General features: G+C 39.1%; 1 protein-coding gene across 12 annotated transcripts in view; it reads right to left on the bottom strand.

Annotated features, from left to right (window-relative positions):
• dnmt3ab (DNA (cytosine-5-)-methyltransferase 3 alpha b) overlaps positions 1 to 21,130 on the bottom strand; it is a 627,694-nt gene that overhangs the window by 491,144 nt on the left and 115,420 nt on the right. For 9 of the 12 annotated variants that reach the window (XM_087977018.1, XM_087977028.1, XM_087977023.1 and 6 more), the window contains one exon: positions 16,759 to 16,866. The exons of the other annotated variants lie outside the window; for them this stretch is intronic. In XM_087977018.1, the coding sequence (XP_087833144.1) occupies positions 16,759 to 16,866 (108 nt within the window). The remainder of the gene's footprint in view (positions 1 to 16,758; positions 16,867 to 21,130) is intronic. 12 annotated transcript variants of the gene reach the window in all.

Raw genomic sequence — 21,130 nt, 5'->3', positions numbered from 1 at the left:
TCTAACACAATAACAAAATGTATTGTACATCCTGAAGGTTACAATAAAATGAACCAATACTATATATTTTCACACTTCAATACAGATCTATTATTTTCTATTTTCCAAACCAGGTAAATCTACACATGGTGCCACTTAACGTCTGTAAAGCTTTTATAAAGCACACATTTTCTATCACACAACATCTGGACATATACTATCTTGTTTGTGCTACACTGTATGAAATAATTAACTCTCCATTCTCATAAAGAGAAAACAAATTAAATTAATATAAATGGAGTATAAGCTTTGGTTTGAATAGGACAGGCAAAGAAAGATAAAGTTTTCAGACAATCACCATGCAGAATTTGTGTCGAACATGTGCTTAAGAACACCAATAGGAAGCTACGTTTTCACTTTAACCAGGCCTTAGATATCCAACTTGAGGCTGAGCACGTTAGATTTCAGCATGACTGATAACTGACTCAAAAATGTAAATATTACAATATGCTTTCACTGCTTAAGTATTGTCTTTCTTACATTCAGCAAAAGATATCATACCTGATCTGAACCGCTTGAAGAGTGGAAATATTAGAAACCAGAGAGATAGTTAAGGATCGCTGTAGCAAAACTATCAGACATGGTATAGATGACAGAGTTTTAGTTAAGATTCTGTGACAGGAAAAACATACATTAGACTCATCATGGCTGAAATAAGCTCAATGGTTAGAACTGACATACCATTATATGGAACAAAATCCAGAATATTTTCAACAAAAAGACAATTCCCTGAAGATATTGCAGAGATGTGCTCTCCTTTGCTGTCTTTTGTCGCACACTTCAAAGTCGTTCTGCATTTCCTGTCAATCTTAAATATGCATTCTCCTGTCATTTACAGAAACCACCCCCACTTCCTGTTTTCAGCACGAGTCAGGCATAGGAGGCCTTACACTATTAGTTACTTTGTAGACCACAGATCAAACCACCTTCTACACAGTTTCAGGCCACCGGGTTTGTGGGAATTTCCAGTTCTCTCTGCTCTCAGACACATATTTTAGATTAAGATCTTTACCTCTGTCTCCATCATTATTCATGAATATTTTCAACTGGAGGCTTTACTCATTTCATACTATTTCTTCATCCTCACACTTATGTAATTGTAGCTTCTCTGTCATGATTTAATTCCCTCCCCCAATGTCCATTTGCAATGGAATATGACTTAGATTTCTTCCTGAGTTTGATTTGAGGATCATTTCTTGATCAGCCAGGAGAAGCTCTTGCTCAGCACCTGCTCAGACTATTCCACAATCCTCAAATGCTTCTTACCAAGTGCTTTGTCTTATTCACAATCTACTACCCTCAATGACTCAGATTTTGATACTTATCTGTAAGTGTACTGAAATCATGGAAAATCATGCTCAGCATTAAACCATTCAGCTCATTGTGACGATGAGGCTTAACAGATTATGATGTTTCAGGGTTATATGTTGTGGTTTATGAGAGAATTATAGTTTAAGTTTCAGGTGAATGAAAGGGGCTATTTGAGATGATATGCTGGAGTCTGTCTGACAGTAATCCAGGCTGTTTTAATTGTATCATCATGTAGAAAGCAGCTGGGAGCCTACACCCATTTTGAAGATCAAATTCTTGAGAAGCGAGAAGAGGCTGGAGTATTTGTTTAGCTTGGAGCAAGAGTAATGAATCTACAGTGTAACCCTCAGTGAGTGAGAACTATGTGATTAGTACTTACTGGTTGGAAATGTTGAAAGGAAGCAATGGTTAAGAGATTCCAAATCAGTTGGAGATTATTAAAGACATATGTATCTTTTCTGTTGTGGAGAAAGTTTGTTGAGCTCCTCAGTCTTACCTCTCTCATTCCACATCCAGTGTCATAACTGCTGCCTATTTATACCTGCAAAGATAATTTATAACCATCTCCTGTTGCTCTTAACCTTGAAGACATTAAGAAAACATGATTTGATTAACCAAATATTAACAGATCCCTTGTTTTTCTTAAAATTCAAACTTGATAACTATCCTTCCTAAACAAAATAAAGAAATATGTTTTTATCACTCATTATAATACAATCAACCATTAGCAGATCCCTTATTTCATACTTATAAAAATATTTTTCCATGCATAGAAATAATTACAAAGAAATTAAAAGACAATAATTATTATCCATATTATTACCAACACAGTATTCCATGTCATCAAATGTTTCATGTTCTCATCCTAACACAAGATATCACTCTTCAGGGAATGCCTATTAACTTCTTCGAGTAAGCATTTGTAAAACAGGCTGGCAAATGATGACTTGTATCAACCCATCTTAATTTAAAAACCTCTTTCCTTCTCATTCGCAAGGTCAATTCTCAACCTTTCTTCTGAGAAACTCTTCGTCAAATGAATATTACTTTAAAAAGAACAATTATCCTCATAACAGTCGACAGGAAAATTGTTCTCAGACTGTAACTTGCATACGAATTCAGCAGCTAAGGTTTTTTTAACGACACTTTTTATCATCTTGCCTTCCCAGGCCAATGGACAACTTTTATTATTCTTTCCCACCCAGAACACAATAAACACTGTTGGACTGAAATATCAATCTGAAAGACTGGTATGTGATAATTAATAAAAATGTCTAGCTTCATATCACCCATGGCTGGAATTTTCAATGCACATTTCTCTGAATTTAGTTTCATGTTTTATTTGCTCTCTCGACATTAGAATGCTTTGACATGGTCCTCAGTTCCAATGGATCATAGCTGTTATTGAGTGCACAACCAGATCAACTGACCAATCAAGCCTAAGTGAACTTAAGTGATCTGCTTTTATCTTGGATACAGTATCTTCTTTACTTCATTACTGGAATGCAATCGATGTGTTCTAAGTGTTGATCCAAGGTCACTCTTTACTTGTTCTGCTTGATATTTAATCCTCTATATTCAAAGGTCCCTGATGCTTGACTCCAAACTGGCATCAATAATGCATTGTAAAACTGCCCGCTAATTTCTCCTCGTAATATCAATAAAACTTTGCTGGATCTAATCTTAACTGAATACAATACACTTTCAACAAGGTGGCTCTAACCCAGAATTGCCACACTCTTGATCAAGCCATAAATACATGTGTTTAATTTCCACAATTTCACTTCAATATCACCAGCTTCTTTGTGTGGCTTCGCATAGATATCCCTTTGAAATCTTTTATATCAATCAATTTACATTATTATGAAGACATTACGTACTTAACACTTTTTGTGGATTGTGGATATTGAGAATGTTTTTAAGTGGTAGATGAAAGTATGAATAATTGTTTTAAGTAAGGCATTTCTTGGTGGTCACATGTCTTCCTTGTTCACTGCAGACCCTCAGCCTAGGTTTATGCTGCTCTGGCTGCAGTTCCTTTTGGAGGGATTCTTTGGGGGTTTCGCAGTGACTGGCCAACCTATGGAAGGAAGATAACTTCTCAGGTCTGCTCTTCCAGTTCTGACAAGCCTTTTCTTAGAGATCCAGCATAGCACATGGAATGTTGGTCCATTCTGAATCCTGTTTGGCCTCTGGAAGTATGCTTGGTACAGTACCTTCCTCAGCAATGATCCTAGGGACATCGATTTGTGTTTGGCTACACCATCTTTATGTGCCAGAGGGTTTGATCAACAGTGGTCCCCCAACTCTTCCCTCAGTATCCCTTACCATATGTGTGCGTGAGAGAGCGCGGTGTGTGTGTTTTGGGTTATTTAGAAGGATAAGGATTTATATTTTCATATTACAAGCTACCTGCATTAACTTATTTTGTATCTGTATTAAATACTTCTGTTTCTAATAAATTGATAATTTTGTGTTTATTAATGAAACCAAGTTGATGGAGGTTATTGTTGGTCCAATATAGAGAACGTATATGATTGGTCACATCAGGAACTAGGTAAAACAGTTCAGTTGATGATGTGATCTAGTGAGCAGTGGGACTAGAGAAAGACAGTGCACTCTTCCTATCTCAGTCCAAACAACATTCCCAGGGGTATGAGAATTAAGACAATTTCAACTCTACTACTCTGATAATGAAATCTCTCTTCAAACTTCAGAGCTTATTCTTATATGTACCATCAGGGATCACTTTCATTTTCTGTGCATATCCATCTCTGTAATAAGGTGGCTATCCCCTATCTTGCACCACAATGTGAACATCAAATTCTTTGCAGCTTTTTATTTGCCATCTTTTATCAATTTTACCTTTGAATTTGATCATTGCCACTTAAACCTCTTATCCATAAGGTTTTCTGTCTATCCCATAGTATTCCTGGCCTGTTTCCTGTCCTTATTATTGTGAAACTACAATCTCTCCTCGCCCTCCTGTCCTGTTGTGGGTTAGCATAAGATTTTCCCACTCCATGGTCCAAGTTCTTTTCACCAGGCCGTGATTCATTCCTGGGAATGTCCTCACCTCTGGGTGCACTTTCAGAACTCACATTCTGGTTTCTGGCATTCCAGCTCTTTACCTCATTTTGTTAAGTTGTGGATCTTACTTTCTGTCATTCACCTTGCGTAGCCAGTGCTTTTATTTGCTGATAGCTTTGCTGGTGGTAACATTCCTCTTTCGTGAGCCCCTTCTGGTATACATGTGACTCATGTGCCAGGTTTTGGTAGTTGTCCTGTAGGACAAATCTCTTTATCACTGCCTTTATTTTCAATCAGCACTTTACCTGCTAATTCTAATCTGCTCCTCATCATTGACCAGCCCATGTGTGCGTGAAGTGCACAGTTCCTCAACCTTTTCTATTCATTGTTCAGATTCCATAAATGCATAATATGAAGGGTCAATGGACTTGAAATCTTAATTTCATTTCTCTCTCCAAAGAGACAGCCTGATCTGATGAGCTTCTCTAGCAACTTGTTTTTCTCTCAAATTCTCTCAAACCTTGCTTCGATAATTATGATCTAAGAAAATCCAGGCAATATTTTCAGCACTGCATAAACAATGGGTGGGATTTAAGGCACCCATTGTCAAACACAGCACAGCTGCATGTAGTTGCATCTAGAATATTTATTATCAGGCTTCTTGTGACCAGAACATTCCTTCTACCTGATCGGTACTGCCCTCTCCTTGGGAGCCTTCTGTATTGTACCTCGTTTTGAAACCCTTGTATTTCAGTTCAGCATAGCACATTGTATAATGATATTTAGAGTCATATCTAAGGCATCTATTGACCATTCCTCAGGCAATCCTATGATTCCGATCGTTTGTCAAGGCTGCCAAAAAATGTCTTTACATTTACTTCTTTTGGTTATGTTCCTTCTTTCACATCAATGCATGCACCCCATTGCTGGAAGATTTTAAAATGCTGCCACCGTGGCATCATCCATTTCCTATGTTACTGTGGAATGTCCCATTGGTTCCTGGAAAGCTGCTGGATGTAAACACTTTCCCTCTAATTTGGAAATAATGTTTTCCCAGGAATTCCTTTAAGATTTTCAAAAAAAATTTCTTTCTGAAAATCTAACTCCAGTTAATTCCAGGGATCCCCCCCCCCTAAGTTCTGTATGTTTGCATGACCCCACAAATTAAAGGCAGGCACTGAATTAGAAATCTTCAAGTCCAAATTTTGCAATTTTACATATTGCCTGTTAAATTCCATTAAAAATCCTTCAACAGAATATCCATCCAGCATTCTAAATTATTAAAAGTTTGACTTTGCCTCCTGTGTATTTATTAGGTATACTTATAAAGTTTAATAGAATTTCCTAACCTTCTTCAGTATCCAATTGTTGAGATTTTAGTTTCTCACAATGCTCTACATCTGATCTTGCTTCTGGTAGGAATTGAAAGCATTCAGGCCATGCCGCTTGCTTTGTTCTTGGTAATGACATAACCCATTTTCACAAAATATCAGCGAGAAATCTCACCCTGACACTCTGCACTTAGTTTCAGCCATTCATCTCCAAAAGAATTCTAATTCTGTCTGAAAAAAAAACTTAATTCCTAATCTCCACTTCAGGCAACCATCCTCTGCTACCACTCTAAATAGATTCCAAACCTAACAGAGAGGCTGAAATGAAAACCAATATACCTCCTCTTGTGCGGTGAGAGTTTGCTGACTTCCTCAGTCTTACCTCTCTCATCTCTTCTTCTCTTTAGGCAATGACAAAGGATGACATTCCTTCACTCTGCTGTCGTGGGTCCAAAGCTGGATTCCCACGCTGTGCCTCAGGTGGAGCAGCTGCTGTTTAAAGTGGCAGCTGGGTGAGATCCTGGTGTATACCCACGCTCCTTCACTGTTTGTACTTGGCCTCCATCTGGACCTGTTGTAGATACTCAAGATGATTGGCACCTTGGCATATGCTGCTTCTCCAGTTCAGGTCATCCTGGACAAGAGATCCCCATGAATCAGTTCGGATGTTGTATTTCTCAAGGAAACTCTGAGGGTGCCTTTGAAGCATTTCTCAGACCGTCTGGTGACTGCTTACTATGAGGAGAAAGTGAGGTCTGCAGATGCTGGAGATCAGAGATGGAAATGTGTTGCTGGAAAAGCGCAGCAGGTCAGGCAGCATCTAGGGAACAGGAGAATCGACGTTTCGGGCATTAGCCCTTCTTCAGGACTGCTTACTATGACACAGCTTGGATCAGGAAGCTTGTTTTAGAGGTGTTGTGTCAGATATATGGATGATGTGCCTGTCCAACATAGCTGACTGACATTGACTGGTGCCTCAATGCTGGCGATGTTGGCCTCAGCAAGAACTAATACTGGCACAATTACACTGCCATTCGATTTGCAGCATCACAAGTGCTATTTCTTGAGATGTCTGCACATACATTGAGACTATACTAGATCAGAAGGGTAGGATCAAGGCTGGCATGTTGTCCTGTTGAGGGCAGAGCCTGAAGATGAGTTTCTGCACATAGCCACATTTGAGGAGGACTATTAACCGACTGTTCCAAAAGCCTTTGTGAGGTTAAGGAAGGCCATTTATAACAGTTGCTGCTCCTCTGTATTTCCTTAGACTTGTCCACTGTCCACACCCACTCTACTATTTGATTCACAGGAGGAGCTCTTCAGGCATTGGGAAGGAGACTGCTTACAATGACCTTCCCTGTCGTGGACGGTAGGAACAGACCTTTGGAAAGACCATGATTGGTCTTATCTCCTCCCTTCAAGGTGGTCACAATTGTGTATCTTGGAGATCTGCAGCATGTTTTCTAGATGAGGGAATGTATTCATGTCATTGCTGTACCTCGGCAGGAATTCCACCTGCGACAGACACCTTGTTGGTTCAAAGCTGTTAGACGGCCTTTTAATCAACATGTGCACTTAGAATCATCGAATCTCTAAAGTGTGGAAGCAGGTCATTCTGCTCATCAAGTCCACACGGACCTTTCAAACAGCATCCCACCCAGACCCACCTCCTACATATTCACTGTAACCCTGCATTTCCCATGGCTAATCCACCTAACCTGCACAACTTTGGATTGTGGGAGGAAACCGGAGCACCCGGAGAAAACCCACACAAACACGGGGAGAATATCCATACAGATAGCCACCTGAGGGTGGAATTGAACCGGGGTCCCTCACGCTGTGAGGCAGCAGTGCTAGCCACTGAGGTATGGTGCCACCCACCCTTGGATTGTGCTGAGATGGTGACAGGGTAGTATACTGTGGAACGTGGTTGAGGACACTCATGTTTAGGACTGAGTCTCTGTCAAAGTATTCTTAAAGTATCCATCCAGTGAACTCTGACTGCTTTCCTGTCCTTAATGAGATTCACTCCATTTTTAGCTACAAGTAGGTAGGTCCTTGAACACTTGGGCCATAGACATTCTTGACTGCCTCTTGTCCTATACCCAATGTCACAGTTATATTATGCTCAGATAAAGAATAGCCATCACTTGTTTCTCTTTATCTTAAATAAAGACATTAACAATCTTAACAATGTGATAAATCAGCAACTCACTGCAAAAAACATGCAACTGTGAACAGTTTGCTCAAATATTTGCAATTCTGGGGAGTGTAATCAATGACAAGAAATTGTTTATGGCACCAGTTTAAAGAATAAGTTGCTTACACTTGAAAATGGTATTTAGTCAATGCTATTTAGTTTTAGCCATTTGATACATTAAAAAGCTTTTAAGAACATGAAATTTTGATGGGTCACTCTTTCACTGGAAGTTTGAATTTCTCTTTAAAAATTATTGGTCTCTGTGGAGGTCATGATAAATTCCTATTTCTCATATCATTGAACTGATTCTAGTCTGGGGCTCAGCATCAGCGTATATTGCTGGGTAAAACTGAATAAATCTATCCATTAGAATGTGTTAATAAAACTGGAAACATTTACTTGGAAACAAGAAAGTATATTAAACCCAGCTGTTGGTGAACTTTTTTTCTTGATTCCTGCATTAAATGAATGTAGGAATGCAAATGAATGATTCCTATATTACACCCCTGAAAGTAATGGCTCAGGCAGCATTATCATTTCATAAACTAGTACATTGGGACAATTATGTCATTGTGAAAAATGATGGCGAAACTCAGTGACAAAATACATTGGCACAAAGTCAGCTTTCTCTGTGTGGAGCTAATCCAATACTGAAAAACCACACTGTCCTTAATTACTAGTGTACAGTCAGTAGCCAGGACTTCTACTAAACCATCTGTTTCTTTGTGTATTCTTTAAGCTGTGATGCAAGGGCAAAGCGCATCCAAACTGCAATCTTTCTGAACTGACCAGCCCTGTGCCAGATGCCGATTGTGCATTCAGATCATCTACCATCGCATGAACCTCCAATCAGAGTAAAGGCAGCTGCTGCACCAAGGGGGCATTAACTGCTTGCTTCAGCATTTCCAGCTGTTGTCCACAAATAGATCCCCAGTTCAAACTGTCTTCCAGCTGGTTCAGGTGACAAAGCAATCTTGCATTTTGTAGCCCTCTATATATTTGTTGTTTGCTTCTCTTTGGACCTGTCAACCAAAGGTGGTGGGTCCAAGCAGTGCAGCACATGAACATCACTGCAATGCACTGTCAACAATCCACCTGTTGGCTTGCTCCATTTCAGCCTCTGAAAAGGATGTAGAATGCAAAGTGCTGACACTGCATCTTGTTTCTATCTGCTCAAAGCTCGCACCTCATTGTGAAAACCCCACTACAGCACAAGGGAGACGGTGAGACCCACCATCCTGACCATTACCTTATATAGCAACACCTCATTTTAGCGGGCATCTGACAGGAGGTTTGACCACTGGGTTCTTCTACTGATCACATACATACACAAACCTTCACCTTTCCTCTTAAAGTCCAATATTCTTTCAGCCTTGGCCATTTATATTGTGTATGAGCTTGCCATCTCCAAATGCCTTAAGTTTACTCAACAATCTACTGTGACACCTCTTTAAATATTACACCCCCAACCCAATATTGTTTTTAATTTGACTGACCCAAGACTTGCCGATGATGCTACTGGTCTGCCGTTTAGACATGCCCTCAACTTTATGCTTGAACTCAACCAGTTTTCACCTCCTGGCATATTGCCAAAATATATATTTTTTAAACAGTCACAAATGACATCCTATTTGATTGTGAGAAAGGTAAACCCTCCTTTCTTCAGGCCTACTTACAGAATTTGTCAGAGTTGACCACACAATCCTTCTCTTGTGCCTCTTCACTGTCAGCAAGCTGGCTGGGGCTGCTCTCACATTGTTCCATTCAGATTTATCTGACTAGAGCCAGAGAATAACTCCTCTTTGAGCTGACACACGAGAAGCACTGGTGTCCCTAAGGATCCATCTTTGGTCCCCTCCCATTTCTCATCCAAATTCCATCCTCGGTGAGTCACCTGAAAACAAAGCAAGTTTACACTTGCCCACTGACAACACCCAGCTCAACCTCAGCACTGTCTCTCTTGAGTCTTCTATTGCTAAACCATCAGACACTTATCCAGTACCCACGGCTGTCTGAGCAAACCATTTACCAATCCTGCTCCAAACTCCATCCTATAGGCACCAAAGCCATGCCTCACCCTGGCAACAGTCTGATGTTAAACTAATCTGTCTGCAACCTTAATATCACATTCAGCTCTGAGAGGAGTTCCCAGCCTCATATTAGTGTCACCTTCAGGATCCCTGAGTTTTATTTCCCTATTGTGGCTCGTCTCCTTCCTGTCTCAGCCTGTTATGCTGCTGGAACCCAACCGAGCTACATTCTCAACAATTCCTTGGCTGCTTCAGATCACTAACTGTTACATATCCAGTTAACTTAAAAACGTTTCCAACCCCACCCCACCCCCCCCCCAACTTCTTGTAAATTCACAATTTTTACTTGTTATAAGTCAGGTTCTAATCCAATTCATGTTATTCAGTGTGATGTTAAATTCTATTCTGAAACTATCTAAATGCTTTGCTCCAGTTATGGAGAGGACTGGCCATGGACCAAGTTGAAAACAAGGATCAATGTTTGAAAAATCAAGGTTTTTGCATAATTTGGAGCAAAGGTAGTTCAGGGGGCACAGAAATCAAGGATAAACAGGTTCTGGAGTGAGTAATAATACTGCTAGCAGAGTTCTGGATCACCTCAAGTTTAAGCAAGACATTACGTGGCAGGCTAGCAAGAAGTAGCCTAGAACAGTGCTGATGTAGCTAAAACACTGGTAGGGTTTACACCATTCAGCTGATGTAGGGATGGAGTCTGCCAATGTTTATAGAGATTGAAATAAGTGGTCTGACTTGTAGCATGGATATGTGTTTGGAGCAGCATTAGGTAACACTGAGGTATCTATAATGCCTCTGTGAAATGTCTTGAAATGTTTTATACAATACAATACAATACAGGAACAGGCTCTGTGCCCACCAGTTCTCTGCCGATTCCATTTGCCCAGTTTAAACTCCACCTTCCATTTCTCTGTGCAAATCTGTAATCTATCTGTATCCCACTGTATCCTTTGACAATCCTCCAGACTATCTGCAACACAGCTAGTTTTGGTGCCATCCACAAAATTACTACACATCAGTCCACCTATATTTTGGATATTTTACAAAATAAAAGGTCCTAGCACTGATCCCTGTGGAACACCACTAGTTAATGATCTCCATTCCGAAAAATACCCTTCCACTCTCTGTCTTCTATGACTAAGCCAGTTGTGTAACCATCTAGCCCATTCACCCTTGATCCCATTAACTCTAGCTCCTGTACCAGCCCGCCATGAGGTACCTTATTAGATGCCTTACTAAAGTCCATGGACACAACATCCACTGCCCTTCCCTCATCAATCATTCTGATCAACTCCTTGAAAAACCCAATCAAGTTGGTGAGGTATGACCTTCCCAGCACAAACACATGCTGCCTATCATTAACAAATCCATTCGCCTCCAAATGTGAATAAATCTTGTCTCTCAGTATCTTCTCCAACAGATTCCCCACCTACTGACATCAGGCTCACCAGACTGTAATAATCGGAATTATCTCTGTTTTTCTTCCTAAACAGAGGAAAAACATTGGCCATTCTCCAGTCCTCTGGCACCTTGCCTGAGGCCAAATAGGATGCAAGGATATCTGTTAAGACCCCAACTATTTCCTCCCTTACTTCCCAGAGTATCCTGGGATAGATCCCAACTGGCCCTGTGGACTTGTCTACCTTACTACCAGCTTGTCTGTGTGGCATGGTAGCTCAGTAGTTAGCACTGCTGCCTCACAGTACCAAGGACCCAGGTTTGATTCCTGCCTTGGGCAATTGTTTGTGTGGATTTTGCACATTCTCTGCATGGGTGCGCCGGTTTCCTCCCACAATCTAAAGACGAGCAGGTTAGGTGAATTGGCCATGCTTAATTGCCCATAGTGTTAGGTGCATTATTCAGGGGTAAATATAGTGTAGGGGAGTAGGTCTGGGTGGGTTACTCGTCGGAGGGCGAGTGTGGATTTGTTGGGCCGAAGGGCCTGTTTCCATACTGTAGAGAATCTAATCTTAATGAATCTCAACACTTCCTCCTTATTATGTAGACCTGCCGAGAGTATTCACACAACTTTCCATAACCTCAATATCCCTTATATCCCCCTTTTTGGTGAATACCAATGTAAATTACTCATTAAGGATCTCACCTATTTTCTATGGCAAAAGGAATTTCTGTTTCACTACAGAAGCTCTATAAACACAAGTTTTGGTGTTATGCAATGTTCTTAATATCAGTATCAGTTTAGAGTTGAAAGTCTGCTCAGCATCACTCACTGGGACGATAAATAAACCAACTTTGTTTAAACAAATTCAGAATATCAGTTCTGATGTGAACACAAAAGCATAAATTCCATTCAGGAACCTCTAATATTGGCAAAAACATAAAACAATACATCCATTATAAATCATATATCCCATCCACTCTATTCAATGTTTCCTTTCACTGTAGGGTGGACAATAGGTGGTCAGTCTAATATCAACTGCTTCAGGCCCCATCTGAAGAAGCAGGATTTGCCCTCAGTGTTTCATATGTTTTAAACTCAGTCATTGTGTGGAAGCTAAAATTATATCATTGATAACCAAGCGCAATTCCAGCCATTTGCATGGATTTGCAATTGATCTCAACCTTGACCATTATATATGTCAGTGGTGACAGCTCTTTTCTATTTTGTCATGCAAATATCATGTCAAATAGTTCCCCCCTGCTAATTTTTGAAGATAAGAATGTGTGTAGTGTGCTTCAGTGAATGCGCCTGAATGAGGCTGTGAGTGTGAGAATTAGTGAGTGCGTGCAGATGCACTAATGTGCAGAGACACACTAGTGAGACACCAATCATTTGGCACTCTTCCTGCACCGATCATTCTATGGGTTGGATTAATTTTGTTGAAACTTACCAGCTTCATGCACATCACATGCAATTTAATTAAATTTCAAGATATTTCAAGAAACCACAGTGAAATAGCTTTCCGTAAACAAATTAAAATTTAAAAATATTTGTAATTCTATATTCAAATAAACTACTTCTCAGATGAAGGATGTTCTACAATATTTCCCTTAAAGATACAGTATATTTTATATTGAAATAAGTCAACATTTATGCTTCTGAAGTAAAAAAAAAGTTCTTTTCTGAGCACCTCCATCAAACAGATAAGGTAGCTTTTCACAGATCAAAGCAACAGCTCTAATAATATATACATGTTTACCAGTACCATGTGACAAGCCTGTGAAATGAGAGTTGGCTGCTGGTAGTTAGGAATTCATTGTTGCAATCTGTTTGGATTTGCTCCATTTAAATTTGTAACCCTATGAAAATAGTTGGAGAAGTATGTTGCAGGATTTTTGTTATTACAGTTTTTTTTATTACGAGATTATTGGTGACAGAAGCGCATGGTTGCCACTCACAACAGCAAATGAAAAATATAATTCTTTTAAAATTCAATCTGAGTGATATTGATATTGGATGGCTGAGAATGATTGCAAGGCAATAATCTGATTAAGTAGTTCAAATGCCACTATAAACTGTGATTGCCAAGTTAGAGTGTTATTTGAGTGCCATCTGGAACTTTATGAGATTAGATTATAAACTTGACTATCACTACTACAGCTTGCTACTTAGAATGCAATTTTTATTTTAGTATTATTTGAGAGTACCTTTTTTTTCAGTCATTTGCACTGGTAGCAATCTTCCTCATCTTCCTGATATATGATAACATTCAGAAAAAAACCCAACAAATGTAACATTATTACCTCAAACCTGTTGACAATTGAAGTGCAGCTGATGACTAGGAAATTCTTTGTTTTATGGAAAGAATAAGAAGATAGCAATTGCATTTATTAAAGAATGCAAATCAGCTGTAAACTTTGGCTGTACATCATCCACCTGCCAATTAGATTTAAACCTTGGCTAAATTAACTGCACTGTATCTGCACAAAGTGACTGCCCATCTTCAGATTTTGATGTTCGCCACTGCCTCAAAAAGGGACTAGCACTCATATACTTCCAACTTGCTTTTTTAAAGATATTTGCAAGCTGTGTACAGATATTTAAGTTGTTTTATTGGAAACTTACTCCTGTTCTATAACAACTCTACACACAACTTGTATGTAGTAGGTTCCCACAAATAAAAATAGGTAAACTGAACAGCTAATCTGGGAGAGTTGATTGAGACATTGACCAATTTTGCCTCCTCAGTGTTAGTTCATGTGCTTGAAAGACTCCAGGTTACAGTTTACAGACTGATTCAAGAACTTATTGCCAATCACTTAATTGCCTGACAACTACATTGGAAAATGACCATAGTTTTGTGCATCAACTAAAAAGCAATGGCATGGTACAAAAACCAAGAACAGTAACTACTGACATAACATGGATTAAGAATGGTTTAACATGGTATAAAACTGCAGTTCCTTGCTCGGCATCCTGAGCAGGTATTTGCTACTGCATCACGCTGTATGGATTTTCATGTTCAGTTGAAAACCCAACTGTACTTCTACGTAACTGCCATCATTGATTTGTAGTATTACCTTACAACTTGTGTGTGGAAACTTGCTTCACAAATGAGCTTTTCTCCATTTCTGGGGTTTGTAATTTGCATAAAGCAGACTGCAGCTGCCATAGCCCAAGGGAATGAATTTGCTCTCTGTTTCTGAGCCCTTTGCTATAATGGTGATGATTACTTCCTATGCAAGTATGGTAAGCAGAATCTGAAGCATTGTTTTCCATCCACTTTCTTCATTCATTGAAGTGTATTTTTATAAAGAGAATGATTTCAAAAAATATAACTTTTTAAAATTGCCTCAGATTTTCGTGCAGATTGTGCTTGAGTTAATCACTTTACTGAGACATAAAACATCCTAATCCAAAACTCCAAGACTAAATTCTGTTTCAGCTTAAAAAGTTTCAAGTGAAAGAATTATTTCCATAAACTGAAAATATTAATATTTTTCAAATAGGAAAATTAATAGATTTGTAATCAATTGTTCAATGTGGGTCCACATTTGTTAAGCTCATAGCCTTATTTATTGTAGAAATCAAAACTGATAGCTTATCAGACAGAATGAACTAAAGAACAAAAAAACGATATTAATGATATCACAGAACATTCGATCAACAATGTTACAATCATGCAGTCATTCGACACCAAAAATAAATCAGCACAATATTATTAAGGTTAATGAAATAGCAATATTAAGCAGTTCAACAACATTTATGTTCGTTTCGTTATGTGAAATATAACAATCTAATTGAATCAATAGATTCACAAGATACGTTTCCTTGAGAAGATAATGACTGATCTCAAAGACCCTCCACCGTTAGTCAATTAATCTGCAAAACCGGGTCAGCTCTTATAATCGTTTGCTGAGGATGAGGGTTGTGCTGAACAAATTTTCACTGAGAAATTATTTAAATTACTGCTCCTTTCTATCTTACAAATACTAATGTGATGATGTGTTACAGATGACTCAGAGTCTGGGTTGCTGTGGCATGTTGTAGTTTAATACTACGCATTGCATTGGGAGAGGCTCCAACTCCTTATTCCCAACAAATGGCAGACCAGGAATCTCCTTGCCTCTTAATAGCTGCTATTGGCATGTGTTAGAAGAATCTGCAGGTTGATTATGAACCTGATTGGCTGTATATAGTAATGATTCCAAAAGAGTTCATGTTGGAGACTGCTTTAAGGTCCACCCAATCTGACAATGTCAGTGGGATAGGACAGAACATCTCAGAGTCTTGTATGGTGAAGACCTATATCCACAAGTCTCTCAATATTCTGCCTTAATGACATAATTTGGGACCTGATTGGAATCATACAGTAAGTGACGTCTTGTTTAAGACAAAAGCCACTTCTTGTTATAGCTCACCAGTGGTTTTCCTCTACCACTGGAAACATGGAGGCAGTTCGACCCAGTCATGGAAGGAGCGTGGTGGAGGCAAACCAGGAGCTGGTCATGGTTGGCAGTAGAGCACATTATGAATGCACCTTCCTTAGGTGTCAAGTCTGTGAGTGAGACTTGAAATGAAGCTTCTAGTTCAGAGGCAGAGCTGCTACCCACTGCACCATGAGGCCTCCTACAAATACAACATGCCTCATTCAATCTCAATTGATGCTAATGTGTTGTTCATTCTGTCTGAGATTATTCTCAGGTGGTTCTAGTTCAAATCATCCAGACTAGAGATACAATCTTCCCTCTCCTCACATACCATAATGTTTTTGATTCATGCAGATGTAACATGTGTATGGTTACAGAACTTTACACCAAAAGATAAATGTTGTCATTATCTCAAACACAGAGGATAATAAACACATTCACCACACATGCATGTATATATATATATAATATATATATATATAATATACACACACACACACACGCACACACACTATCTCTCTCTCTCTCTCTCAAATGTTTCTGGCCAGAGAACAAACACATTGTGCTACAAGTCTAAATAGAAAATGCATTGACAAGGCGTTAGCTGTAACACAATTGATGAGTTCAGTGACATTTGTCACATGGTTCATCCAAACCTGAGACAAGAGTCTCATTAGCGATCTGCAGACGCCAACAGGGCATCTGGGGGCAGCTCGCTAGTTTCACAGGGTAAAGGTTGGTCTGGCCCCCTCCCTAGTAGTGGTCCTCAGGTAGGTCCTGGGAGGGTTGTGGAGGGAGGGAAGGAGTTGATTGAGAGAGGGGGGGGCGATCAGGAAGACTAGGGGAATGATTGGGAGGGGGCCAATGTGGAGCTGGCATTGGTCTACAGGACTGGTGTGGAGCCAGGCAAAGCACTCCTTCTCCTCCCAGCTCCACATTCAGGTAAGTATTTTTTTCAAAAACTTACCTTTATGGTGGCGGTCTCCAGCGGTCCCTTTAAGGACTGCTGGCTAGGCCGCATGTAGACACGGTTATCTTGAACGCAGCTGGCCCGGTGCCAGAGAAAGGAGAAGACCTATGCAGAGGAAAATTGTTATTGGGATTTCTAAATAAAATAATATGGCCATATTTAATGATATGTTAAGAGAACTGTTTGATTTTTATGTGCTTATTATTATAAGTCATTGGCTTAAAAAAAGCAACATAGTAATCAAAAGAAAATGGAGTAAAACTGTTTCAACAACTGCGTTGTGTTCTGGCCGGTTGCTGGCTGGTCAATTGCATTTCCTATTAGTTAGGTGCATGGATGTAATTTTTCATTGATTTGTACTTAGTTCATCAGATTCTTGGGTCAATTTCACTTGTTCCCTTATCGACATGTGTGACTGTTAAAAATTATATTATTATAAACTTGTACAGATGTCAAAACGTTACAATGTTGAGTTTTAATATAAATTTTGCACGCTTCTCCTATATTCCCACTTCATTGGAAGGATGGACAAAGGGGAAATTTCACTTCCTTGAGAGTTAATGGACTTTATTGGTTGAGCTGGATGTTAATAGCGTGAATATCTTTTACTCAAATTCTTACCCAAACAGTTTACTTTCTATTCCCTTGACTACTGAACTTAAACTGTTCAGAAAATCTTCTATGCGTCAGATTAATATTGATGGGCTACATTCCTATGAGAAGCTAATTAATCACCTTATTTCATGTTTGCATGTTAACTGATTACATGCATTTCATGGAATTCTGATAGCTGTCACTGATGCTTTGGCTTTACCCTGAGAAAGGAAACTGAAACTGGTCTTTCGATGTTTGCTCATGGACACTGGCAGAAACTGGCAAGACAACTGATGACTCCAGCAGGTGTGTGTGTGAAAAATGCCTTCACTGCAAGTATCCACCAAGAACACAGGGAGGCTGTCCTAAGCTGGCTAACTGAGGAAGGGGAAGAAAGCCCTTTGTAACAGAGCTCCACACACTGGAGGTGGGAAAAACACTCCCATCTCTTGTGTCCCAAAAAAGAACCTTTGAAACATATCAAAAAGCCAAGAAGTAGCAGGACCCTTTCAGACCTTGCTGCTGTCTGTGTCCGGTAGCAGCCTAGCAACTGCCAAGGCCTCAGCTGACCCCCAGTTAAGATGACAAGGATGGTAAACAGGAATAGCTAAACAGGTGCCCGCATTGAGAGTAAAAGCAAAATATGCAGATGCTGAAAAAAAAACAAAATGCAGGTCTTGCAGCATCTGTGGAGAGAGAAACACAGTTAATGTTTTGAGTCAAATATTACTGTTCTTTATAGGTGAAAGAGATGAGAAATGTGAATGGGAAAGAGGGAGGAGGAGAAAGAACCAAAGATCTGAGATAGGCCATAGGGAGGGAAAGATTGAATGATGAGGATACCATGAAACCAAAGCACATGGGAATGACTGTACAAATCAATTGAAGCGTTTATCCAGAGAAAATGTAAATGAGACAAAAATGACCAGCTTTGTCCGAAAGGAAAATAACAATTACAAGCACAATTCAAATTGGCACATGTGACTAAACAGAAACATTTAGTATACTGTACTTGCTTGCCCACAATGTGGTCTCCCCTACACTGGGCAGATCAAACACAGACTGAGTGAGTGCCTTGCAGAAAATCTCCACTTAGTCCACAAAGCTAACCGCAGTGCATCTAGAGCCTGTTATTTTGATTCACCATCTTGTACCCGTGTCCATGTCTCTGTCCAAGGCTTGCTGCGGTGTTCCAGTAAAGCTCAATGTCAATTAAAAAACACCACCCCAACTTCTAATTAGACACATTTCAGTCTTCTGCACTCAACTCTGAGATAAACAGTTTCAGAAGATGACCTCTGTCCTCCATTTTGATTTTATTTGTTTAGCCATATGTGTCAGTTTGAATAGTGTTTTTCAATAGTTTTTCCTTTCAGGTAGAGTTGTTCATTATTCTCGCATTTAAACTCACTCTGGATAAATACCTCAACCGATTACTACAGCCATTCCCATGAATGGCCCTTTGCCTTTGGTTCAATGATATTTTCATCATTTAATCACTTTCTCCTCCACCATCTCCTAGACTTTCCATTTTTGTTCTTTATCTTCATCCCTCCTTTTTACAGGATCTACCACTCACATTTTTAGCCTCCTTCACTTCTGAGCATGTCATAATTGACTCAAAATGTTAACTCTTTCTCTCTCCACTGATGCTGCCAGACTTGCTGAGTGTTTCCATCACTTTCTGTTTTTACCCCACTGAGCCAGGCAGGTAGTGGGTTAAAATGACTTGCATTATGAATGGCGTGTGAGGTTTGTCAAATTGATTTTAATTTTCCTACAAGGTGGGTTAGATTAAGATCAAAGCTTGGAATTTTTAATTCCTACTATATGTCCTGAGTAGTATTACTGATTAGCATATAATGGCCTCCACAACATGATCACAGAGAGAAGTTCAAGTCAAATTTGCATAGCAACCAAATATAGTCTAGGTATCTTTCCCCTTTCATGATATAATTTCACTTACACAATTCTCAATAGCATATTCTGCTGAGGTTACTGCTGTCTAAACCCATCCAAAACAGACATGAATAATCACTTCCTCTATTCAGGAAAATTGTTAACTGTCTCCAAATGGCTATTTGGATGTTTAAGTAAAGGTGAACAAAGCAATTACATAAAATATGTGATTATTATTTTAATTTTATTGCAGCTTTATGTTACAGGCCAGATGTAGCTACCGTGATAACTGAAGGGAACATGATAAAGTATGATCCTGGAAATAATTGGGTCTGTAATAGTTTCACTATATGTGATAAATGTGCAGTTGATTGTAGATGTCAGCAAAGCCTGTACCATACTCTGTGTGGTATAGTATTAGAATCAAATGGTTTCAGGTTATATTTTAGTACTGCTCTCCAATCACAATATTGTAGTTATGCTTTTACATTGGCATTGTAGAGAATTATTTTTACAACCTAGGTTCATCATGGTGAATTAACAAATGACAGAAATTCAGTTTAACTGTGGTTGGGAGCTTCCATTGGATGGTTTAAGCTAATCAAACAAAAGAGCAAGTTTCTTCCAGGAAGAACTGTTAAAAAGAATGTTAGTGAAATAATTTGTTTCAAAAACAGTGATGATTTTGTGCATCCCCTGTTAACTATCACTGGAGTAATTATATCTATCACTCATTAGCAGTTATGATTAAATTTGTGATAACACTGATTTTCTATAAATGTTATGATGGATATATGTGTTGTACTGTATATATCAAATTCCTCAGTACCGTATAGGTTTGACCTCTTGAAAAGAAGTAGTAGACATGAAGTGGGAGATGAATCATAATTCCACTCACAGTTCAGTTGTCTGTAAGCTTCCAAGCAATGTTCTCATGGCTATATGTCTAAATCCTTAGCTGTTTAGCTGATACTTGTTTTGCAACACATTTAAGAACCCAACTTTGATATACCCAAATCTTTGCATTCCAAGTTCCAAGTCTGGATATATTTGAATATTCTTTTTTTAAATGTAATTTATTATTGCTTTTCCCTAACTCCACCACAATCCTTGGATAATCTGGAAACCTGCTTCTGACTCTATTATGTTAATAACTGACAATTCCAGAATTTGAGGGAAAGCCGGGATCAGGAGCCCACTGCCATCATCACCTCACCTTCAACAAGTTCAAACAGTCAATCATACGCTGAGTAATGGAGGAAGGGCACATAACCCACTCTTGTCTATCACCCTTCACAAGATCCACAAGCAGAAGGTGAAAATTGTCCTTGAAAGCACATTTCACAGGATATCAGATTTTCTCTTCCATTAAACTAATGGGGAAAAAAAACAGTATAAAGCAGCCTGCCAATTCACTACTGGTGGAGAACAAATCTATGACACTACATGATAAATTCTCAGTTCAGTTCCTTGTGAGCAGTGAACAAGAAGGGATGGGAGAATTCTAACTAATCACATTCACATTAATTTACACAAGGTTTCTTGAGAAGAATGGTTTTTTCCCACAGCGAGCAAAGGGCTACCAACCAGACAGCAGCCTCCCTATTCTCCAATCAGCCGTCAACACAGGACCTAGTGCTTTCTTTATTTTGTGAGCAGCTGATGGTCAGATGTCCCTTGTTGTTCACACATTATACTGTATGTCATGTTTCTGTTGTAAATTTACACTACCTACATTTCTGGCCCTCTTCAGATATAAAATGAAATGTAAGCAAACCAGTTCATTCGAGGAAATCCAACTTGGATGTCTCAACTTGCAATCAAACCTTTTATAAGAAATTTATTTTGTGCTAAATTTTCTTCTGTGATAAACCCC

This window comes from Chiloscyllium plagiosum, unplaced genomic scaffold (genome assembly GCF_037043375.1).
Source record: "Chiloscyllium plagiosum isolate Xiang-an unplaced genomic scaffold, Cpla_swu_hap1 HiC_scaffold_3, whole genome shotgun sequence".
In the NCBI taxonomy this organism is placed as follows: domain Eukaryota; kingdom Metazoa; phylum Chordata; class Chondrichthyes; order Orectolobiformes; family Hemiscylliidae; genus Chiloscyllium; species Chiloscyllium plagiosum.
The sequence above is the reverse complement of the archived record's forward strand: the minus strand, read 5'-3'. Positions and strand labels throughout refer to the sequence as shown.